This window comes from Thamnophis sirtalis, unplaced genomic scaffold, assembly GCF_051295495.1.
Source record: "Thamnophis sirtalis isolate CommonGarterSnake01/CBP01778 unplaced genomic scaffold, rThaSir2_p1.2 scaffold_3, whole genome shotgun sequence".
Lineage (NCBI taxonomy): Eukaryota > Metazoa > Chordata > Lepidosauria > Squamata > Natricidae > Thamnophis > Thamnophis sirtalis.
In genome coordinates, this window is record NW_028261383.1 from 67,331,798 (window position 1) to 67,358,187 (window position 26,390).

A 26,390-nucleotide genomic window follows, 5' to 3' on the forward strand; every position below is an offset into this window, starting at 1 on the left:
AAAACTGCTCCTCCAGTTGTGGGGGGAGGGGCAGCCATGTACCCCTAAACATAGCAATGGAGTTGTCTTCCCTGCTTCTTGACGGCTTTGCCACCTTCCTTCTCCATGGCCCGCTGTTATTTAACGAATGGGCGTGTGGGTGAACAGCTTCACAAGAGCCAAAGGTCCTGTCCCACCCGATTTGAGGGTATGGAGACCCTCAGAGGGTCTGTCATGCTGTGTAGAAACTGAGCTGCTGCCTCCATAAAAAATTGCAGGGGAAGCTGAAATTTTGGGATGTGGTTCTAAGGAAGAGCGTCTACTCCCCTTGAACTACTTTCTTATGTAAATAAGGATTGAACAGTGTACAAAAGAGGTTGTGGATGGTAATCCTTTCATGCTGAAGCAGGGCGTGATTTTTGCAACTACTTCATAGATGCACATTTTTTTCTATATTATTAGTATTGTTAATAGGATTCTTTTTAAAATCATCTGGATTAATAAACAATCTTAATTTTGCCCACTGCTGGAAATACCCCATAAAATGTGTTTTAGATTAGTAATAATTTTATAGCATTAGCTGGCTGGCTGATCTGCTGAAAAGGGGAGGCACATTTTGTTCAGAATAGTTTGTGGAATTGAGACAAGTGGTTCTCAAGCATTGACACACCTAATAAAAATAGCTTACAGTGCAGTTTAACATCATGTCCTGACTACATCCTTGTGTTTTCCCCCAAAATGAATTGTCATTGCCCTGATCTCATTCCCAGTAATGAGTGAAATATCTTTAATCATTAGTTGTACTACCTATAAAGTGGCATTTTTCCTCCTTTCCTATTGACTTTGATTGTCAGAAGGTCACAAAAGTGACCAACATGACCCAGGGACACTGCAACCATCATAAATATGAGTAAGTTGCCAAGGGTCTGAATTTTCATCACATGGGCATGGGAATGCTGCAATGGTTATGTGAAAAACAGTCATAACTCAATTCTTTCAATGCCATTGTAACTTCATACTGTCACTAAACTAATAGTTGTAAGATAAGGACCACCTCTATTTCACAAATTGCTAGGGAAGATACAAACTTGCTTTCTTCCTGCCTACATTCCAAACTCTGCTATCTCTTTCCCCTCTGAAAAGCCTTCTTCCTCCTGCTCCAGACTACAGATAGTCCTCAGATTATGAGTATAATTGAGCCCAAAATTTCTGTTGTTAAGTGAATTTTGCCCTATTTTATTATCTTTCTTGCCACTTGTTAAATGAATCACTGCACTTGTTACTAACGTTGTTAAGTGAATCTGGCTTCTCCATTGACTTTGCCTTGTCAGAAGGTTGCAAAAGATGATCAAATGACCTCGGGACACTGCAACCATCGTAAATACAGTATGAGTCAATTGCCAAGCATCCAAATTTTGATCTTACGACCATGGGGATGCTACAATGGTCATAACTGTCAAAAATGGTCATAAATCACTTTTTCAATTCCTTTTCAATGATGAAGATTTTGATCGTTTGCTGCTTCATACAGAAGTTCATTGGCTATTAAAAGGCAACTGTGTGAGATGCTTTTACAATCTTTTTGACACTGTTGTGGAGTTTTTTGAAGACAAGAATGCCTTGCTCAATGGTGAACTCAAAAGAGATCAGGCATGACATTGCTTATTTATCAGAACTATTTGCAAAGTTCAATTAAGTGAATTCGCAGTTGCAAGGAAATTAGGTCAATCTTATTAAGGCCAAATCTGTCATCTCTCTATGTTTATTTCAAAGTTAACTCTATTCAAGCGCAATATAGGCCGTCACGAGCTATACCAATTTCCGAGCTTGTCTGAGCTAGAAGAGAAAGGTGGGATATAAGATGATGATCTTCAAGTTTTTTGTGACCATTTGGACATGCTGCATAAAGATATGTCTGAGCGATATCAGGATCTTCTTTTGATGGAAATTCCAGATTGGGTGATAAATCCATTTTCAGATACTGAGGAAGATGGGGTAGTGGAAGAACAACTCATAAAGCTGCAAAATGACATTGAGCTGAAGCCAAAGTTTAAGAAATCATACCAAGAGTTTTGGTTACAGAAAGAAATTTCTGATCGCTATCCTGCACTATAGACAGTGGTTAAGAAGTTCCTTGTTGTATTTCCAACATCATATTTGGTGGAATGTGGCTTCAGTGTGGTCATCCAACTTCTCTCCAAGCAAAGAAATCGACTCCAGATTACTGAACATGGTGATTTAAGACTCCTGATAAGTGACTTAAAACCAGACATTGGGAAACTGATATCACTTCATCAAGCCCATCCATCACATTAAGAATTTACTGAACAGTGAAGTAGTTACTAAATTTTACTGAGTTTACTAAGTTACTAGTCACAAAGGTTCTTGATAAATAACTATAAGACTTTGAAAACCTGGTATCACTGGATCATGTTCAACAATTTTCTTGAATTAACATTAACTAAAAAGGTTTTTAAATTAGATTTTGAATAAATGTGCAATTAATTGTTACAGTTTTGAATTTTACTGTTACTATCTTCCTTCTGTCGTGCAAACCGCCAAGTCACATGACCCCCCAGCCATGCCCACCGAGCCACGCCCACAGAAACAGTAGTAAAAAAAATTGAATTTCACCACTGAGTGGGGACCACTGAGGATCAGTTTGTAGCACCAAGGGGGCGGTGGACTGAAAAAGTTTGGGAACCACTGTTCTAGTCCAACCCCCTGCTTATGCAGGAAACCCTACATCACTTCAGACAAATAGTTAGCTAATTTCTTCTTAAAAACTTCCAGTGTTGGTGCATTCACAACTTCTGAAGACAAGTTGTTCCACTGATTAATTTTTCTAACTGTCAGGAAATTTCTCCTTAGTTCTAAGTTGCTTCTCTCCTTGATTAGTTTCCACTCATTGCTTCTTGTTCTACCCTCAGGTGCTTTGGAGAATAATTTGACTCCAGTGGTGGGTTTCAAAATTTTTTAGAACCTCTTCTGTAAGTGTGGCCTGCTTTGTGGGAGTGTCTTGCCAGACATGTGACCAGGTGGGAGTAGCTTGCCAGACATGTGACTGGGTGGGCGTGGCCAACTTGTAAAATGTGGTGAAACTCACTTAACAAAGCTCTTGCTTAGCAACCAAAATGTTGGCTCAGAAACTCTGGCATTTGAAGCACGCAAGTCTTCAAGCTGTCAAGTACAAGACCCTTCCACCCCTAACCCTTTAGAAAAAAACCCCAGGGGTGTTCAAACTTTACAGCTTTAAAACTTGTGGACTTCAACTCCCAGAATTCCTCCTCTCACTTTTCATCTTGTGATGTGCGGGTGGGCAGGGGGAGGGAACTGGAACCAGTTCTAAATGGCACTGTAGATTTGTGGAACCTCTTCTATAGAAGAGGTTAGAACTAGCAGGAACCACCCCTGCTTGACTCCCTCTTCTTTATGGCAGTCCCTGAGAGATTGGAAGACTGCTATCATGTCACCCCCTAGTCCTTCTTTTCATCAGACTAGACATACCCAGACATACTTGATTAACTGCATCCAGAGTATTAGATCCAGTTTGGTGTAGTGGTTAAAACACCATGCTGGAAATCAAGACACTGTGAGTTCTAGCTCTGCTTTAGGCACAAAACCAACTGTCCTTGGATGAGTCATTCTCTCTATGCGCTAGGAAAAAGACAATAGCAAAATACTTCTGAAACTCTTCCCAAGGAAAGTGCAGTCACCAAGAGTCAACAATGACTTGAAGACACATGCATACAGAGCATTAACTGCCTATAGAAAATAGACATATTTGGCATAACCTCCATTTGAGTTGTTCAACATATTAATGGCCCAGATATAACAAAACAGCAGATGATCATTAAATTTGTAGAGGACACCAAACTGGAAAGGTGGATAACTTACAAAAAATTAACAACTCTCAAGGTGAACCTAACAAGTTAAAATGATTAATTTTCCATAAATAAATCAAAAGTTCTACATTTTGAAAAATGCACACATGAAGAATGGGTGGCACCTTGACTAATAAGAGGTCATTTCCAGACATTTTAAGACAAGAATATGAATAAAATAAAATAATAATAATGATCTTTGTCATTTTTTTTTTTACTGAAATACTACGTCCAGCTTTGGATACCAAGTTTCAAGAAGAATATTAATAAAGAGAAGAAAGTGACAAATATTGGTCCTGAAGATGGTTAAGAGGCTGACATTGAGAAGAAATTTTAGAGGATTCATTTTCACAAAGTTAGTACTAAGAACGATTCAACTCAGTCTACTAAAACAATTGACATTCCTTCCATCAGGTATTTGTGAACACAGGCTGAATGTACACCTATTAGGGATATTGCAGTGGTTGACTGAGTAATTGAGAGCTGCGCAACAGCTAAATGTAATGTATTATTATAGTCAGCCAAATGTTTAGATTGGATTTGCCTGTTCTGTCCACCTATCAAGTCCTTCCCAAGGATCTACGTGACCCGTCAAAACTGCGGAGGACAAAATCGCGCTCGACGAAAGCGCGCATTTGATGTCATCACAGCGCGACGAAAAAAATTAAAAATTGAAATAAAATTAAAGCAAGCCGATTCACATAAAGGTAAGGGTTAGGTTTAGGGTTAGGGTTAGGTTAAGGGTTAGGGTTAGGTTTAGAGCATTAGGGTTACATTTAGCGTTAGGTTAAGGGTTAGCGTTAGGTTTAGCGTTAGGTTAAGGGTTACGTTTAGGGTTAGATTTAGGGTTAGGTTAAGGGTTAGTTTTAGGGTTAGGTTTAGTGTTAGGTTTGGGGGGGTAGGGTAAGGTTTTCGCTTTATTTTTACATTTTTCGATCACAGCACGATGTTTTCGTCGCGCTGTGATGACGTCAAATGCGCGCTTTCGTCAAGTGCGATTTTGTCCTCTGCGGTTTTGTGGTGGAACCAGGATCTAGATTAGGCAGATGTTGTTTTTCTAATAACATTAAAGGTATTGTTGCAGGGTGTAAGCCGGTCTAAGTAAGCTGTCTTTTTCCACTTGACTGATCTTGTCAATGTGGATGGTACTTAAATGGTGTTCCAGGTGTTTTGGGATTCTACACAAGGCACTTATTACTATGGGTACTATCTTTGCTTTCACTTGCCACAGTCATTCTATTTCTACTTGCAGGTCTTTGTATTTTGTGATTTTCTCCAGTACTTTCTATGCTGCTGTCTCCAGATACTTTACTATTCAGACTTTGACTTCCTTATCTACTGTTGTTAGGTCTTATCTAAAGTCCCAAAGCACTTGTTTCTTTTGTCTACTATTTTGTCTACTTTGTGCTCCCACCAGTTCTTGTTTGTAGTCAAATGGTATTTTTTGCAGATATTCTTGCTACTACTTTGTCATGCCATTGTTTGTAGTTAGTCTGTGTGATCTTCTTGCAGCAACTAATTAGGAGATCCAGTTTCTTCAGCTTCTTTGCAGAGGTGGCATTTGCTGTCTCTTGCTGTCTTCTCAGTTTTGGCTTTAAATGCATTTGTTCTTAAAGTTTGGTCTTGTACAGAATCAGCCCTCTGTCACATTCTTCAACTTTCCTGCTCTTTGCCATTGCCAGATTTTGTTATTTACTTTGCCTGCTAATTTACTTATGTACTGGCCATGTAATATTTTGCCTTACCAAGTCTATTTTCTATTCTTCATTTGGACTTTTCTATTGATCAGATTTGTCTTTGTGGTATTTACTAAGTCTTCATGATATGCTAGCTCAGATGCATCTTCTCCACTGTCCTTCAGATATTCTTCCAATGCCATTTTTCTTCTTTTATTAATTATTATTTCCTGCATTGGCAAAACACTTGTATAAATTACCTATGAAGTCCCTTTCAGCTGTGTGTGTGATTGACCATAATCACTCACAATAATTTCATCACATGTCATAACAATGTTGTTTGAAGGTTAGACATATGCCTGCAGCCAACCCCTTCTGTTCATTTCAATCCTACTACATATCCAGTAATGAAAAATCTTCAAAGAATCCCTTTCACATACATACATGTTTCCTCTTAAGATTGCAAGCTTTGTTTGTGTGCGTCTTTATTTTAAAGATGCTGAATGTATAATAATGCCCATATTGATCCCAAAAATTTTGCACTTGTATGAAAAAGAGGTAGATACATGTATGAGGAAGGGATGAACATGCAAAACATCTTAGTATAAGATACAATCTTCTCCTATCTCTCTTCCTCCAATATTATCAAGACAACTTTGGAAATCAGAAAATTATGGTAATCTAAAATCTATAATTTTAAAATAATATTTTAAAATAAAAATGAAAACATATGTTTTAATTTTTATTTTAAAAATATTATTTGTAAATTATAGATTTTTAGATTACCATATATATACATATATAAAACAATAGTTGGAATAAGGGGGGGGAATATATGTCCAAACCAAATTACAGCAACTTTTTCTTCTTTTTAAGGTGCCTAAAAAACAAAGCGAAAGCTGCAGAAGTGAGAAAAACAAAGTTCTAGCCTATCATGGGTGTTTTATCCTTGGGGTGGACAAGCTTCTGTCTTAGTGTACAGTATTTTTGGGTTTGAGTGTGAATGTATATTGTGTTGGTATTGGTTACAGGAAGATAAAACAGCCAGACACAAACAGAGCATTGTACTATGATATATGCAGGACAACGCAGTGAGGCATGTACAGATCTATACATTGGAGAAAGAAAATAACCACTTCACAAACATATGGCACAACATGGAAAAACAAACTCATCAGGACAAGATTCAGCAATCCATCTGTATTTAAAAGACAAAGGTCACTTTTTTGAAGCTAGCAAGGTCTCTTTTGGAGACAGCAGATTCCACATTCTAGACCGAAAGGACTACTGCTTTGAAAGAGGGGTCAAAGAGGACACCTACATAAGATTGAACAGCCTTCTCTTAACAGAGTAGGAGGGATACCTATTTCCTATTTACAACACAGCCCTTTCAGTAGCTCCAATATGTACTATTCAGGGGACCCTGAGGCCTAGATAAACCTCCACTTGGCCTCAACAACTCTCAGAATGAGTCCTAATGACCACTGCAAGGAATATAAATCCTTCCATCCTCCACCATTCAGTCAGAATTGAAGAAGCTTCTTGGATGGGAAGCGGAACATCTAAGGAAAAAATCAAAGTCTAGTTGTCTTTTGAAAAAGCACCTTTGGGACTTGAAAATTTGTCCTCTTTCATAAATAATGCAAATTGACCAAATCAGTTGTGGATGAATCCTAAAAGAAAATAAGATAAACAAGCACCAGCCATCAATGTTTTTCATTTTCCGCCTTTTTCTTCCATTTAAAAGCTACATGTTAATAGGCATTATTGAAAGCATAAGGTACTGCAAATGTGCTATAAACAAATCTGAAAGCATATTTCCACTGCAGAGCACTTCACATGTTAATTATGAAAATATAGGTATCATCCCATACATGCAAAATGCTGTGAAATAGTAATTGAGACTGTGATTAGGTAAGCAAGTACTAAATGGATTGAAATTACCTTTTTCTTCCAGTTTAAAAAAAACAAAATCTAAATATATTGTTTTCCACTGAGACAAACAGAATGGTTGATTATCAGACTTATTAAGAAACAATCAGAACTCTATGAAAAAAGATCTTCACAGATAAATGGAATAGGTGAGATCTATTCGTTTTTTCATTCATTCACCTGCTAAAAAAAGTTTCTAGTTGATGAAAAAATGTATGTAATTGTGTAGCACAGACAGTAAAAGATTGCTGATACAGACTGCATGGTAATTGTCAGATTCTTCCAATATTTTTTTTCAAAAGCTTTGTAGGAAGACAGTAAGGGTGCATAAAGCTAACCATGGGCATCTGCTTAAATGTCTTGCTTTCATCAAAATGACACATGGACCAAAAGGGTAGTGCTTCTGCTGGGAGAGTGGGATGCTCTTTTCATTGTTCTAGGGCCATGCATGGACCTTACACTCCCCCCAACCAGGGATACTGCTTATTTTACACATGCAGGCATTTCTTTCTTAGTGCCCACAACTGGGATCAGCAACTCTGTAACTTAGTGCCACATGATCACGAGTCACATGATCACAAACTTATGTCACTTCCCATTGGATCATTAAGCAAGACACCATGTGACCACAACTTGCAGTTTTACTTCTGTGTTGTCCATTATCTCTGCTTCTCACAAGTTAGTTTCGAGGTGCTTGAATGGTGATCACATGACTTTGGGAAACTGCAACAGTCATAAATGCAAAGATTCGTTGCAAAGTTATTTTTAATCATAAAATGAAATGATTAATAAATAATCCAATCGGTAAGCGAGGACTACCTGTATTGGATTTGGAAGACACATTGAAATTCCTACTTATCCTGGAACCTTACTGATTAGTTTTGACCATACAGGCAGAGCAAGGTATAGTATCATCATGAATGTGTCATCTTTTGTTTATAGCAGATACATTACTTTTATCTTATATACTATTTATGTAAAGTATACTTTTAAGAAAAGTTACTATTTAACTTTTTTTATATGCTATTCCTGCATTGTATGGTGGAGTTATCTCTTTCATTTTACATAGATTTTATTTAGCTCTATGTCTAGGCCACTCACTGTTATCATTGCAGTTTAAATTGATCATGAGCTCAAATCTATTGATTTATAATACTACCTAACTTAATCTTGGACATGAATATCTATAACCATAGCACTGTGGAAATTAAAGATATGTACACACATCATGCAAAGCTATATTTTGTTTAACCATAAATTATTGAATAATTCGCAACTTCCTGGGCTCACATCAACCCATAAACTATGATTTACAAGTCACAATGGCTGGGCTTACAGTCACACAAATTAAAATAACAGCAAACAAACTGTGGTTTGATTTGATTAGAAAGGTAGCCAAATTCTTCAGATGCTTTAAATTCCAAGGCATGAGGTCAGTTAGCTATCCACTTTATATCCTGTTCTTTCATGATGAAAGAAAGGCGGGATTTAAATATATTTGGTTAAAGAAGGCCTACGCATCCCTCATTAACGATGTGTACTACATAAAAATAAGAAAATAGGAATAAGCAAGCTTGAAAAAATATGCTTCATATTTATTTTACCTATGCATTAGATTTTTATCCCACCTGTGTAACTTTTATAAATAACTCAAGGCAGACAACATACCTATTACTCCTTCATCCTCCTGTTTTCCTCACAACAACCCTGTGAGGTAGGTCAGGCTGTCAGAGAGTGACTGGTTCAAGGGCACTCAGCTGGCTTTCATGCCTAAGGTAGAACTAGAACTTCTAGGCCATCGCCTTAGCTTCTACACCAGTGTTTCTCAACCTTGGCAACTTGAAGATGTCCAGACTTCAACTCCCAGAATTCCCCAGCCAGCGAATGCTGGCTGGGGAATTCTGGGAGTTGAAGTCCGGACATCTTCAAGTTGCCAAGGTTGAGAAACACTGTTCTACACCAAGGTGCTAATATTAATAGTTATTCTCTCTCTACATATACATACACATAAACAAACATACTCTTTAAAAAAGCTTATTTGATTTTGGGAATTTATTCATCAAGACACAAAGCAAAAAGATTCCACTCAACATAGACTGAAACATACAAATTTTGAATTGTGGACAGAAACACTCCTGGAAGACCTGTATTATGACCTTAAGGATGGTAGATTTGCTTTGATTAGTAAATGGTGAATCAGTGATTGCTACATTGTAGTATTTAATATGCAGAGTTTCAGATGGAGAGTTGCTAGAGCTACCAATGAAAATTTTACAAACCTTGCACCCCAAACATATATTTTTTTCCTGCAATAATAAATGCAAAGGAGCAGAAATGGAGGACATATTACAATTTGGAATTTGAGATCACAGTGCTCAAAAACAAGTTTCAGGTAGCATAGGCTTTTTATTTCACACAACAAATATTTCAAGAAACTGGGATAGGTTTCAAAACTAGTTAATGCTATGACACAGGGGACCTGTTGTTCCAAGGAGAAGCAAAGTCAAACTCACCCTCTGAGCTTTGGGTGAGCCTAAAATAGTTCTCTAGATTCTAGCTCAAATTGCCTAAATATGTGCAAAGATTTAAAGGGGCAAACTTCTAAAACTGTTCCAATACAATACTTGTAGCTCAGGATTGAACTGCGGAGTCCTTGGTGCTCTCTGAAGTTGTTTGTTTGCTTGCAGATATTTCATTGCCCAACTGGGTAACATTGTCAGTGTCCTTGTACATATAGGAAAAAGTAAACATTTTCAAATCTGCTATTAGAAAGCAATTTGATATCCCTGCATATTTTATCCTGTAACAGCTTCATATATGCATGGAAACTGAATGGAAACTGTGTATAGACCGAAGTTTGAACACTAATAATAATATTCATTTTATGTGCATTAGTTACAATTAATATTTTTAAAATAAAAATGTTTTTTTCATAACTGTTCATTTTGTCTTGAAAGCTGTTGCACTGGAGGCCTAAATCTGTGAAACAATTACCATTACAAAATGAAATTTACACAAGATGGGAATGTCATTCATGACTTCCTTTAATTTGAAAGAACTCTCATAATTTCCTGACCCTTCTTACAATAATGATGATGTTCTGCAGAGTTTTTTCTTCTCTTTTAAACCAAGTAAGCAAAGAAAAGGGGAAAGACAAGTAATTAATGTCAAGATGATTGGAGTACATTTTTCTGGATCAATATAAAATGATTTCTTTTCAGAATTTAACTTACCCATTATGTGTTTTAAAACTGAAGATAAGATGTACAGCATTAACCAGATACAGCAGTAACTGAATATTAATTGACCTGAAACAGGGATAGTTAAAAATGTATCTATTACTAAGCCTCTTTAGGCATTTGAAGGAAATAGTCACTTTTTTTTAGCTTGCATTGAGACATGTATTCCAGTCCCTCTTTCCAGGTCACTATTGGGCATTCAATTCCATAGCAGAATGGATGGAATGGCGGATAGCAGAAATCATACTCTCATTTATCAACTCTTCTTGATTTATAGAGAAGAACACAAAATATTGAAGAATAGAAAGTAACAAATACTGAAGAATAGCAATAGCACTTAGACTTATATACCGTTTCACAGTGCTTTACAGTTTACAGAATAAGCATATTGACCCCAACCATCTGGGTCCTCCTTTTACTGGATCTCGGATGGATGGAAGGATGAGTCAACCTTCAGCCGATTAGAACTGAACTGCTGGCAGTCATCAGAATTAGCCTGCAATACTCCATTTTAACCACTGCACCACCATGGCTCAAGAATGTTGGTCATTCAATTAAAAGTAACTCACTGAAGTTTGAATAAGCAACTGCATCCTCACCTTCTATCTAAGAGCTAGATTAAAGAACACAGATGGAATCCTACCCAGAATCTTGTGCTTAAAGCCATATCTATTATATGTTTTATGTTAGGGGTACCAAGTTTAGAATAGAATTAAGTTGTGAAATGCATTATGTCATATTTAGTATGCAATTTCACTCAACAAAAGACTATTATTTCACACCCTTATTTTATTTCTCTATAGTTGATGCTTCCTCTTCTACCATAAAACTTGGAAGCTTTCTGTAATGACTTTGTCATAAATCTATGCATGCCAGTGAATATTGCATATTAATTCATTAATGCATAAATTTTGCTGCTTCCTTAATTCACATTGTTACTTTTCTCAGCAGACTTCTTCTGAAGTTTTGCACAACTTTCATAATCTATTATCAACGAAATGGGAAGAAGCAGATAAGTTGTACGGCAAAGCTTCTTTGTTTTTACTGCCAGCTCTCCTACACTATTTCTATTTTAACCTATAATCAATATTTTACCTGCACTCAAATCTATAAGAGCTGCTTAGCATTGGACCATACTCATGTAGGCACTTGCTTTATCTAATATACATAACATTATATCTATATAATCTCAGCAATTATATGCATTTACATATCCAAGATGTATCTTTGAAGAAGGGAAGAAGAAACCCATCTCCATCAACTTATCAAATATGACTTATGATCATTCAATATATTTAACACATCTTCTAAGTTAACACAATGAACTGAATGATTTAGTAACCAAGTGGCTGGAGTTCACATAACATACTAAGATGCAAATATATTCAGATAAGTTTAAAACTAGCTAGGGTTGCACGCTATTCAAATATATCGCCAAAATCTTTACAGGACATGGTGAGGCACATTGTATGAATGCAACCAGTATGCAAATGGAACTTTACCAACTTTTATCTTTGCTATCTCAGTTGGTGAATTCAACAAGGAAAATGTTTTTGTTTTTAATACTTAAACTTAATGAAACTTTGCACGATTCTTCTAATAGTTCTCCCATAATGCGAAATAACAAGAGAAAGCCAATCAAATCACTTCCTATATCTGCCAAAGTCCCTTCTGGATCTTTTTTAAGGACATTAAAAATGTTTTTTTTTAAGATATCTAACTTGAAAACATGATGTATTTTGTCATATGCTTCCCCAGGGCCAGTCCCGTTAACTCCAGAAAGCCTAGACTAGTGGATTTAACTGTCTTGAAAGCACCCTTATCAGCAGCATACAGCAGTGCCTGCACCAGGCAGACACCTGCAGTGCAGACCTAAGCTTAGGCAACACCCCCCATAGCAGGCAGGAACCCCCCCCCCATCTCCCCAAAAAGCCCCTTTTCATGCGCAAAGACAACTGCCTGATGTAGGTGATTAATGTGTGCTGCATTGGCCCACAGTAGGACGATAGCAGAATTCTTGAATAGCTTTTCAGAAATAATTGATTTCATCTGAGGTATGAATGCAATAAGCCCTTTCCATAACTAAGAAATAAAATAAAGGTGGAGGATTCTATCCTATCACAGTATCAATATGTTTATGTGTTAAAAAGTGTACAAAGGAGATATGAGAAAACAGGACATAGTTAAAGAAATATGTGAAATACACCTGAACTACCATTCTTTATATATAATTTTCAAACTTAAGAAAATGTAAACAATTTTATCTCATCTTGCATTTTATAGCTATTGCTCAAACAGAAGACTGTTTGCCAGAAAAGCTATTCATGATAAAATGTAACTGAAATGCTCATAAACCTCTGGATCACAGATAATAGTTAATATTCAGACCCATCTGACAGCAGGCAAAATAGCAACCTCCCATATCTTTAAATCCTTCCTTTAATGCAGAAAGCACTATCTGTTAGAGTGAAGTATTGTAATGCAACCTTATTGTCATTCAAATCTTCAATATCCACGAAGAGCCTAAATCTCTGAGAAGTTCACTTAAATAACTGAAAAGAATAAGAAATGCCCCTGTATAACTGAAAGGTTATTATGCATGGTGAATTATGCCTCATACTTGGGGAAATACAGCATTTTAAGGTGTGCTAGTCTGAAAGAAATACATTTTCAAAATATACATAAAGTCATGAATGTTTAAAATCTGCTCATCTAAACTTGATTTTAAATAAAACAGCTCCCTACTTAATTTGAACCTAACTGCAGTGTTTGATAAGTCAAGAGGATGCCTCACTCAACTAAGCAGGTAGACGATTTATTTTATGGTGCCAAATCTAGATGACAATTGAAATTGAAACTGAAAAACTAGCATTTTCACCAAACTTACTTGGAGACATTTTTTTTAAAGCATGAAAATGTACTGGCTGGAAAGGAATCTGTCTTGAACTCTCCTACTGAATTCAGGAACTATTATGAATACTTTGGGATTTAATGAAAAGACACTACTGTCTAAGAATAATAGTCCTTTGCATTTGTGTAGAGGAAACAGAAGGATTGGAATAAGAAAACATTTAGGGTAGCTGAGAATGCAGCCTATACAGACTGAGACAAGCCTAATCATAAAGTAGTCCATTAATAGAAAACAATGTAAATGGGGTGTGTAGCACTGATAAGAGTGCTTTGAGGGCTTAATCTTCTCTTTGTATCATTCAGGTTTTGAACTTCAGTATGCTAAAGTAAGCAAATCTTATTTTCAAATAAGTAGATTCAAAATAGAGATTATTATTTCTTTTATTCATTAAACATGAAACTCAAGTCAACTGAACATTTAAAAATGCATCACAAATACCACTGATTGGTACTGATGGTTGATACGGGTTGCTTCCAGCATCCTAGGTATCAACCAATACCTTCTTAAAATATATGATGATGATGACGATGATATTATCATTGTTATTATTAATAATAATTTCCAAAAATATTTTGCTTGGTGCTCCAGAACAATTAATGAGAAATAGAAAAGGTGTCCTCCCAAGTATTCTCTGCATTGCTTCTAGATTGGATGGCTACAGTGCTGCAATGTAGTACTGTGTCTCACACATCGCTATTGATATCCATATTATCTTCCAATATTTTTAGCTCCTAAAATATAATATTACACGGTGGCTCCAAATGAAATGCAAGCTGTCCACTAAAAGCAAAGTATAAAATAATGTACCTAAGAGTGAGATCAGACCAAATTTAAATTTTTATTTCCAACGGACACTCTCTGCCTTTTATGACAAAAAGCACAAATACAAATTACAAGATATGCTTCTGAACCATTTAGTTACCTTGAAAATCAACTTCCATGGTCCAGGGTCTCACTTTAATTCTTCACTTTATTTTAAGACCCCTTGAATGTGATATCTGGATTTTCAGTATTTTTATTATTCTTATTTTATAGGGGAGAGAGATAAAGTAACACTTGTGTTAATGTATAACAGTGTAAAACCAGATATATTCCTAGCCAACAGATAGTACTGGGGAGTTTCACATTTCAGATTGTGAGATTGTGACATTGCGATAATAGTTTTGATCACTGCTGTTCCAGTTAATGTTTATGATTTGAAAGCTTAAATTCTGATACATCCAAAAACACAATGCACATATTTTATATAGCAATGTTTTAAATGTGATGATTATAAAAGCTATATGTAACAGAGATCAGTTACCTTAGTTCTGCAGTTACAAAAATGTATAGATTGAATACAGAAAAACTGACATTAAAATAAAATTGAATTAAATATCTAAAAGTAAAGAACCAAAGCCAAGGACACCATAAATATACCATCAGCTGTACAACCTTGAATACAAATAACCTCAGCATTTGTATTTCCTGTTTCATTTAGTTGTAATGTATCAACATCAAAAACAAAAATCTCCAGATGGGAATTAAATACAGTATTGTCAAGCTGCTGAAAAACTGTCTAGCCAATGAAATTAAATGATAAAGAAAATGTAAAATGAGCATAGTAATAGTTTCTAATTACAACACTGCAATACGTCAACCAAAAGAAAGGCATCTGACTGCTACAAATATTCCACATTTCAGAAGGCTCTAAAGTAAATGAGAAAAGAATTATTATAACGGTAACTTTTTGCATTCTTGATTTGCTATGAAATGTGTAGAAAATGAGCATCCAATGGTTAAACAGTCAGAGATTTTCCTTATAAAAGACGGAAATTAAGGCAGAATTCCAAAATTAAAATTTTAACTAAGGATATACCCAGGGACAATATTTTCTTAAACTTGGTGCATCTTTCAATAATCTCAGACTTGGCTGTGATATAGAAATTAGCCATTGTACAGTATACGTGTCTATCCTGATTCAGAAGAGATTTTCTTTCACAGCATGCAAAGAAGACATTTTGATTATGAAGTAGATATCATTTCAGATGCCCAAACATGTAGAATATCCCGTGGGGATTGAAAAGAGTACCTTAAATTATTTCAATGATACTTATAAATCCCAGCAATTGGTATTGCAAATTATCCTAATCAAATCACCTTTGTGCTAAAGAACAAAAAAAAGGAGCTTTTGTGTTTGATTATTATGTTTCCACAATCATCATTAGGTTTACTGCATCAGCTACACTTACTGAACCATAAAAGTTTGTTGTTTGCCTCACCAGTGCAATAGGGGAAAGCTTGCCAGATAATTCCTCATGAATAAGAAAGTGTTTCAGCTCACTGATAGGAATTGTATTAGACCCTTCCAACAAAAACACACGGCCTATTTTTAGCTTAAAGCTAAATATCTTTCTTAAAAATATTTTAAGTCTGATCAAATCATTTCAGTCTTGAATCTGAACTTTGTCTCTAAACTTATATTTTCAAATCACACGAAACTGTAATTCTGAAACATTTTTTACAGTCTCCCATCACCACCCTGGATTTCCCGTTTATTTTGTATTCACCAACAGTTATATTTAAACACATGTTAATTGAACAACGAAGTTTCGGTGTAAGGTTTGTTTAAGTGATCTTACATGCAGGTTCTTATAAAAGGTCTAATAATGTTCTATCCTCCTTACTCATCAGACTTCTGGAGGCTTAGCCCAATTTCTGAAGGTTTTGCACTATTTTACAACCTTATTATCCAGCTATGCAGCTGAGCACAGAGATAGCCACACTCATTTTCCTTATCTGTAATGATGTGATACATCCCAACACTGACCTGAGATGTCTGCAAGAATAATAATTTGGGGGAGGGGAATTACAGAGATTATAAGCAATAGTCAATCTTTTTGTTGTTGATGTTGCAGAAAAGTACAACTAAACAAAACAGCATAATTATTTCCAGTTTTTCTCCTTCCTCAAAAAAAAAAAAACCCCTCTGCATGTGTGTGATGAGAACAAGAGACAACTGAGGTTAACTTCATAATCTGGAATCAAAACCAATACCGGCAACATTCTAAATAGCTTCACCTGAGATAGTGAAAGTCATTGGGCGGGCTGTAATCTAAAAATAACCCCCCTCTCCTGATGAAAACTCTGGTTTCTGCCAGCAGAAAAGAGACAGCAGGCAGTTTAAAAGTGTTGTCCACTGAACAGAGGAAAATCTCCAGATGAAAGCTGCTCTTCCTCTGGTTTGTTTAGTACCCAAATCCTCCGTCATTTTCAGCGTTCATTTGAATTAATCTTTTGGTGAGCTATAGCTAGAGGGATCCTTACCTTCTGCAGAAGTTGGGAACCTGAATATTTCGCTGCAATGGATCTGATCTCCCCACCGAAAGCAGAGGCCCAGAGTTTTACACTACGGAGGAAAACAGGCAGAGACATATATTGAAAAGGGAAATGAAATTACGCACTTCGGTAAACAACATCTCATACAGGCAGACCCCGATAAATACACGCTGGAGTCTTAGCTGTCAGTGCCCAGATGTTCCCCTTTAAAAACAACATTGTGGTGATTCCGAAGTGAAGACCGCCCCCCCCCCCTCAAAGTCCATCTATTCTGCCAGGCAAGGCGTGAGTCGGACCTCTTTTGGCCAAACTTCAAGAGAAACTTATCCGTAACGCACGAGAGGGAGAAATTACAGGATATAAATATACAGCGACGGGGGACTCTAGATCCGCTTTTGCAAGATCATTTATCCCCGATCATCTGATATGAAACGGGACCGCAGTGGATGAGCGTCTGGAGCTAGTCCGCGCCGCAGCCGAAAGTTCATACGGCGAAAAGCTCTGCCAGCGGGGTCCCTTGTCAGGCAAGCTGGTGGGAAGCCAGCGCGGTGCCCCCGTCCCAAAACAAAAACAACCCACGAGAAGTCTCTCCCCACCCGTCCCAATCGTCGGCCGGGGGACTTTTCCATGCAGCCTGCGGCACTCACACAGACAAGGGGATCTGCTGCTCCGAACCGGCCCCTCCGGCGTGCCTGATGCTAGCCGCCGTCCAGACCAGAGCCAGGAAGGCAGGCAGAGTCCACAGCGGGCGCCCGCTCTCCGACATGGCTCTTCTTCCCTCACTCGCGAGCTTCGGAAGCTTCTGTGGACTCGGCCGCTCGAAGGGAGTTGGTTGCGGCAAGAGAAGGGGCCGATAGCGGAGCAAAGGCCGGCCGGGGAGCAGTCACGGCACCATCTTTATTTTTCCCGCCTTCGAAGAAAAGGAGACTCGGCGGACCCGAAAACTTCGGCGCCTTTGGTGGTGGTCCGGCGGCAGCACTGCGACTCGCCCCTTTGGTCGCCGCACGGGCCGTCAAAACCTTGAACTCTGCAGTCGGCGAACGCCAGGCGCCGCCGGAGTTACTTCTCGGACCTCGTGCTGCTTGGCAGCGTCCCGGCGTGGTGAGGCAGGCGGGGCTTCGACGGTGGGGAAAATGGGGGGGGGGGTCTTGCTGCCGTCGACGGGGCAAGCGCTGAGGCGGGAGAGTCTCGCCTGCCTCTCTTCCCCGCTCACTTTGGTCGGAAGGCAACGCCGCTCGTGGGGGTCCCCCGCTTTTTGTATCGCGCGCCCGTGCGTGTGAGCGGGCCAGCCAGCCAGCGCGCCTTTTATTCACAGCGCCGCGAAGCTCCCGCGCAGTCTTGTTCTCGCCGGCGGCGAGAGCGGAGAGGAGCGAAGCTAAGCTGTCCAGGGAGCGGCGGCGTGCGCCGTCATGCAGCCCTCACGGGGGGGGGGGAGAAGCGAGGGAGGGGGGAATCAGCCCGCCGAAGCTAAGCGGGAACCGAGTAAGTTCCGAGGCCAGACAGGTGGCCGGGTGCGTCCGCGCGGGTCTGCGCGGCAAAGCTGCAAAAGCCCGAGCGCCGCAAAGACAGCCCTGGCTTGTCCCCGCTGCGGGTTAGTTTCAGGCAGCGCGCGGCTGCGTGGCCGACAGCTGTTAACGCAGCCGTGGAGAGAGGGAGGGCTGAGGGGATCGCTTCACCTCTCCCGCCCGGAGAGCGGCCAAGTCGCAGCACGGGAGGGGGAGGAGGAAGAGGAAGAGACGAGGAAGGCGCGCACACAAGGTCCCTGCCTTCCTGCGTTTTTCTAGGGTAACCTGCGGGCCGCTTGTCCGAACTCGACCGTCTGGTCAACTCATCGCCTCGTCCTTGAGTAGTCCGGATGGACCTCTCGCTTTTAATCTTGGCTGCAATGGAGCCAGATCCGAGAGATCTGGCTGAAATGGAGAGGTTGGAAGTGGGGGTTGGAAGAAAGGAAATGCCGCACAAGGAAATCAATGCAAGTTTAAGTGGCTGCTGGAGCCGAGGAATAAATTATTAATTTGGCCTTGTGGAGGAATCCCCTTATTAAAGGATGGGCAAGATCTCAAGCTACGCTTTGCTACTGTGGCTTGGGGAGAGGGAGAGCCGGCCTGGGACAGACACTGAAAGAAAAGGTTCTTTTTCTTTATTTCTTTTTCATTGAGCACGTGAGATAGACCTTACTACATTGCCCTCTCCCGTCTCTTTGGTAACTCTTACCTTAAATACAAACAAAGTTCCCTGCCAAATTGTAAATAAGCTACCAAAATGGTAAATTGAAGCTGAAGTGAAACAGGGCTGAGTCATCCTGGGGACGGGAGGGGTGGGGGGAAGAATGCCCTGGGTGTCTAAAGTATTGCTTTAGATTAGAAGGACTGTTTGGAAGTACAATCTGCAAGTCAATGTCTCCTCCTCCCCCCCCCCCCTTATTAAAAATCTCCTCTTTCCTTTTCAACATGCTGGTCATTACCTACAGTGCAGACAGCCGTTCTTGTCTTTTTTTAAAAGGGATGCCACCTCAAGAGAAAAATAAAAAGCTTCTGGCACTGCACAGTTATGGAACGCATTGAGCTTGCACAATTCAACAGTCCTTGCAGATGCTTTTATCTGATGAAAATAACTCTCCCCCCCCCCCCAAATCTTTCATCTTGAGTGAGAAGTTGAGAACACAAAGAGTTGCAAGGCTGTTTTGCACAGCAGCACTGTCAATATCTTTCTACTGCAGCCCGGCAGTGAAATCCATGCTCCTTTTTTTTTCCTTGAGTCATGCAGACAGGTAGAGAGGAATGTGCTGTGTTCTCAGATTTCTCCTTGTCAAAAACCAGAAAAGCTCAGAATAAGTTTGAGATGCTCCAATTATTACCTTTTGGCATCTCTGTGCATGGCTGTCTTGTCAGTATTTATCTAAAGCACTCCTTAAAAAATCTCATACTAAACTGTGTTTCATTTTGATCCTGTAGGACTGGTATACGTCCAGGTTTCCAGGTTCTGCATTTGCTATCTAGACCTTTAACAGGGTTCTGTTACAAGGATCCTTTACTCTCACAGGGTGTGAGTTCAAATAAAATAAGCATCAGATGCTATGTCTAAGGATGCTATGTGGTTTCAAGGTAAGGAATGAGGAACAATGGATAATCTAAGGTTTATTTATCTCAATTTAAATGGCAACCCATCTCAAGTTCATGACTGAGCAGCTAAAAATAATTAAAAGAGCATGCAAAGTATAAAAATAACCACACTTATATGATCAAACAATATACTTATCCATAACAAATCAATGCAACAATTGCACAGACAACAATATTTGTCAACAATCAAAAGCTTCTCCCCCCCCCCCTTTCATTTTAATCAAAGTCTACTATCTGGACAAGCATCTGAAATTTTCTTGGCAAGGTTTTTTAAAAATGGTTTGCCATTGCTCTTTCCTAGGGCTGAGAAAAATTATCTGGCCCAAAGTTACCCATCTGGCTTTGTGCTTAAGGTAAAACTAGGTAGAACACGTAGTCTCCAGGTTTCCAGCTTTCACCATTATCTCAAACTGGCTCTCAAAGGAGATATGAAACATTGTCATTTTGAGATTTTTTTTTTCAAATGAGGGGATGTTACACTGCTGAAGATCAGGAGCTGCTGAAGCAACTGAAATGTTAAATTGCTACAATCATGGTAGCAAATAGTTGCAAAAGTATAAATGGATTCAGCTTAAGTTAGCCACATTTTGGTCTTAAACTAAAATGTTAGATGTGGCAAATTTAATGGGACAGCTAGCTTAGTGTCACTACTATTGTATAGCATATTTGCCTGAAATAATATTTCATACACGTGAGTAGCAGTGTTAGAGGCTATACCTTTACTATGCAGTTCTGAATCTCACTACTGATAAAATACATGCTTAGGATTAAACTGTATGCCATTTTAAAGACATACATACACCTAGTATACATTGCTAAAAAGTCTTTCATACATGTTTGTTCCATTGGAGACATACAATTTCTTGAAATTATAGAAAGGTGAACTTTAGTTAAAACATCAACAGAACTCCCTGACACTGTTCAGAGAAGATGCCCTTTCTGGAAATTGTAATATTGGGTTAGAGGGATACTTGTTGTTGATATTGTTGATACAAATTTTGCTATGGCAGTACACATAAAAGACTGGGAACAGTCAGGGAAGAAAAGAAATTCACCAAGTGCAAGAAGAGGTAGCCATCCCAGAGGTGGGGACTGTGAGAAGGAAATGTTTCAGAAAGACTCTACTTTACCTGGCTTGCTTTAAATCTATGTGGTGTTGAAGTTTTCAAGATATTTTTCCCATTAAAGATGCTTGTCTGAAATGCATGTGATTCCCACTTCTTAACTTCGCTAGTTAAGTGGTACTTAACAATGCCTTACGCTATTTTTCCCACACTGGTGCCTACCACACATATTTGGACCACAACTACCAGAATTCTTTGCCAGCTTGGATACATGGTTGGATGGCATTAATGTTGGGGATGATAAGCTGGACATTAAACTGTACTCTACTCAAATCTGGAATGAAAGACAGGAGGCTGATTGAGGTGAGGAAAGATATGGACAATGCAGTACAGGAAATATAAAACAAAATTCTCCTTGATGCCCAAGAGGTGAAGATGAATGAAGAGACTAGGCAGATAGCAGGGAATATTACCTGACCCACAAAAACCACAATAGACTAACTTGGTAGTCTAGTTGGTTTCTTCCAGTTAGTTGGCCTGTTCTAATAAGGAGCACAGTGGCCAAACAATCAAGATGCTTGTCAACAGGAAGGTCGGCAATTCAGCAGTTTGAGAACTAATTGCCATGTGACAGAGTGAGCTCCAGTTACTTGCCCCCGCTTTTGCCAACCTAGCAACTTGAAAGCATGTAAATGTAAGTAAACAAATAGGTACCACTTCAGTGGGAAGGTAAAAGTGTTCCATGTGCCTTTGGTAGTGCTGACGTTTCAGCTGTGAATCAGAGATGAGCACTGCCCCTAGAGTCAGACACTACTAGTAGGGAAAACATTTAGCTTTTTACTTTAATATAATGGTCTTTAGTCTTTAATTTAATTCAATATAGTCTACTTAAGTATCACAATCTAAGGCTAAAAAGGATCCTCCCAGGACATAAATTTTAAAAGATTTGTACACAGTGTTGCTTTTAATACTTTTTAAAATTTGTGAGGAAATCATACTAGATTTAAACTATGTTATGTATTTAATGTATACATCCCTATTATTTTTCAGACTATAGCACACTTTACCTGAGATGCCCTTGAGGGGAACTTAGAAATTTCAGCTGGTACGAAATGCAGTGACTAATATAGTACCAATGTTGCAGCATTATTTTAGCTGCCTGAATATTTCTGGGTATACTTTAAGGGCCATCTTCAGAGATAATGACACCAGTCATATTGAATTTGCTTCTCCCTGAAATATGTTGGACTGTTGTGTGTAAGGTTATCAAGACCTGTCTTTTAAATATGCCATCTGGATTATAACACTAAACAGAAGTTGCTATTATCTCTTAAAGGTATTTATGCTATGTCATATTTGTATGATGATCTTTACTGCTTTATATTTATGTAAACTATCTGAAGTCTTGGGAATAACTTGGGTTATGAGACTTTAGAGAAAAATAAATATGTCTCCTTAGACAGACTGTTTTTCATTAACACGTTCAAAACCAATAGACCATTTTCTAAGCAAATACTTATCAGTTGCCATTCAATTCAAGTAACCAGTCACATTTTTGTACTCTCTTGTCTCATTTTCACCATATATTGATGTCATCTAACCTAAACATTTTCTCCTGAATTATATTTATTCAAAATATTGCATACTTTTTCCCAAAATTCATCTTTGGTGCTTTCATTAGCAACATTCACTGGACTATTACATGTAGCTATCATTAACGTATGGATTCCTATTTTCATACACACCCACAACAACTTAGCTGACACCAATTCATATTTCCTAACATCCATTTTAATTCTTTCATTCATAATTAAACCTACACTTTCATTTCCTGAAATGTTTTCATCCACTCCACAATATCAATCTGCCTTCATTCAGATCACACTCTGTGGGTGGGATAGATTGAACCCTAGCAGATAGAAATGAAATGTAAGACAATTTTATTAGGCTGGAGAAATGGGTAGAAAATAACCGTGGCACGACATAACCGCGAACGTCAAAAGCGCGCCGACACCACCGCGGCGCTAAAACCGCGATGTCAAAAGCGCGCCGACAACAGTGCGCCGACAACAGTGCGCCGACAGAAGCGCGATTTAACTTAAGGTAAGGTTTAGGGTTAGGGTTAGGTTTAGTTAGGTTTAGGGTTAGGTTTAGGATTATTTTTAGGGTTATGTTACAGCGCGCTTCTGTCGGCGCGCTGTTGTCGCGCACTGTTGCGCTGTTTTGATGGCGCGGTTTTGTCACCGCGCTTTAATCACACGCGCTTTAGTCGACCGCGGTTTTGTGGTGGAACCAAAAATAACAATATGACAAAGGCAGAGTTTTCATGTAAGAAATAGAAATTAAATGAGCAAGGGTAGGATGGAGATGACGATAAAAAATACTTGCTAAAAAGAACTTTAAATAGTATCTGATTGTAAACTAAATGTGATCTAACACAATGATGTGATTTTTGAAGAAGGCAAAGGCAATTTTAGGCAGGAATAACAGAACTTCTGTTGAAAAACTATATTTTTCAAATCACAGGAAACAACCAACATTGTATTCTATTCTTGCCAGACTTCATCTTAAGTACTATATCTAATACTGGCATCACATTTTAGAAGAATTCAGAGAACTGAATTCCCAGGCTCAAAATTCTGGGCTTGGACAACCTTGAACTACGTCACCTATGGTCTGACCTAAACATAGTACACAAAATTATCCGCTACAATGTCCTACCCGTCAATGACTTCTTCAGCTTCAACTGCAATAATATACGAGCATACAATAGATAAAAACTCAAGGTAAACCGCTCTAAACTCGATTGCAGAAAATATGACTTCAGCAACAGATTGCAGTGGTCAGCAACAGGCATTCTAATACCTGCAATGCACTATCTGACTCTGTCGTTACATTCTGAAACCCCCATAACCTTAACTTTAAACTGTACTGTTGACCTCACCCCATTCCTAAGAGGCAGTAGGAGCATGCATCAGTGCACCAGCATGTCTACCATCACTATCCTACTGTCCCTATTTATTTGTACCCATTTCCTGTGTTTTTATTCATGTTTATTCTTATTCCTGTTATCTTGTAAATGAATGACAAACTAAATAAATAAAATAAAACTTTGAGCAGGTTCAAAGAAGGGTAATGAAGATGATAAGTTGCCAGAAGCTACAATGAGAGTAAAAAAGCCGGAGATATTTAGCATTGAGATGGGCGGATAGGATAGCACTCTTCAAATAATTGAAGATATTACAATTTTACATATTATTTTTGTTTGTTTGCGAATGTAGTTCTTTTTTTAAAAAAAACCTCTCAGAATAATAAAAGAAAGAAAATGATGAAAACCTGTTTCTCATTCCAAACTACAACAAAATGTAAGTTACAGAAAACTTAACAGCATTAACAGCAGTCTTAATAGTGGGATCAATTGTTCAAAGAGGTGGTGGAAGCTAAATAGCTATTATATGGAATGCTTTAATTAATTGCCTAAATTGCCTCTTATATCCCTATAAAAAGTGATTCTACACTTTAATCAAATGTAGATCTTGTCCTGACCTATTCTACTAAACAAAAATACAGGGTTTTGCATTAAAATGGCAGTTCATCCTTGATAAAAAGATAGCTCTCAGGTTTTTAAAGTATACTTTTTCAGCTGTTCTCAGAAATGCAACAGGTCTTGAACCAAGGAGTTGATGTAGGCAATGAAAGCATTTTATCACTGAGCTAGGACCCTTTGCAGATTTTATTGAGAAGTTAAACCATGACCTACAGTTCTGATGGTTAATGTTATGTACAGTATCCTGTTTGGAGTATATGTGGTGTTCAGAGATGGGTAGCACTTCTGGTATAGGGGCATGTCATGTCCTTTTCGTGCAGCTCATTTTAGAGCAGCTTTTAGGGCAGCCCATCCACCTTTGGTCCCCACCTGTCACTCAGCTCTCATCTGTGGCTCCTAGTAGCTGCAGTATGTGCAACAGCCACATCCCGGACAATGGCTTCGACAGGCTGGCCAAACCAGGTTGAAAGTAACTGTTGGGTCATTGACCTTGGGTAAGATAGGGTCTTGTCTATCCAGAACATGTGAATACACATTCCAGTGGATTGAGCGAATGAAACCTACTAGAATAGGACAACGGTCTTGAAGGTGGTCTCTGCAAGCAATGTGGTACGCTAAGAGCACAGCAAGACACAAAAGACTGGTCAACCACTGCGCCGAGCCCATTTCCAACTGTCTTGACTCTTGTCCTGCTATTGGAGCAAGATGGAATCTGGGAAGAGAGAGTGAGGCTCACTATGCACACCTCTCCCTCACTTTAATCACGTACAAGTCTTAACAACATCGTGGACAGCCCACAACCTGTTAGATGTTAAGATCCTCTTCGAACACGATGGATGAACATCATCCTGGTCTCAAACTCTGGTATTCTTCAACATTTTCTAAAGAATTGAGCATCTACAGATGGTATGGTATAAGGAAGAACTTAAATTCTTTGGTGAAGTCAGTCTTACCCACTTTCAACAGTCAAAAACCTAGGAAAGAATTAAAAATTCAGAGTGGGAGATAATTGGCTAGGGAAAGGAACTGCTACAAAGGAGCTGTGATTTATAGTGGAACACATACTGAATGCAAGCCAGCAACGTGATGCTGTTGCAACTAGGAAAATATTATTTTTCATATCATTAGAATAAACAACATTATCAGAAACCTGTAACATTAAGATCAGCAATGCTGTGTAGAGCAGCTCACGCCTCCATATGGTTTTGCACAGCTCTGATACTGAATTACATAATGATGCAAAATTTTGGATATGATTACATAAGGATAAATAAAATTATGCAAAGGACAAGCAGGAGGTAAGAAATAGTCAGAAAAAAATACATGAAGTAAGAAAAAGAAAATATAGTTAAATCTAGCCTATACCTACTCTCTTCTTTTTGTCACTCTCTCTTATCCCTGTTTCCATCCACATTGCCTTTTGCTCTTTAAACTTGTCTATGGATTTCCTTCATTTCCTTCTAGCCAACTTTTCTTGATCTTTCCTTTCCTCTTGCCTCCTTCATTCTTGCTTTACATAATTTGTTCTACAATTTAGTCACACTAGCACTGATACTGTTATCTAGTTTGGTAATGAAACATCTGCAAGAAAACAAGCAAGCTCAGAGAGCACCAAGGACCTTTTAATCTTTATTCATTTTCTCCAAAGGACCCCACCATATCAATGTTCTTCATTGGTACCACTCACCAATGAAGTGCATCGATATGGTGTATTTCAT

The 26,390-nt window shown here is 38.5% G+C and overlaps 1 protein-coding gene across 2 annotated transcripts in view; it reads right to left on the reverse strand.

The window, feature by feature from the left end:
* Positions 1 to 18,314, reverse strand: part of CACNA2D3 (calcium voltage-gated channel auxiliary subunit alpha2delta 3) — a 573,108-nt gene extending 554,794 nt beyond the window's left edge. Inside the window, exons 1-2 of one of the 2 annotated variants that reach the window (XM_087709045.1) lie at positions 17,587 to 18,314; positions 16,928 to 17,009 (exon numbers count right to left, since the gene is read on the reverse strand). In XM_087709045.1, coding sequence (XP_087565171.1) covers positions 16,928 to 17,009; positions 17,587 to 17,705 — 201 coding nt within the window. In that variant the 5' untranslated portion in view covers positions 17,706 to 18,314. The remainder of the gene's footprint in view (positions 1 to 16,927; positions 17,010 to 17,586) is intronic. The other variant, XM_087709046.1, reaches the window with a different exon arrangement.
* Positions 18,315 to 26,390: the final 8,076 nt, after the last annotated feature.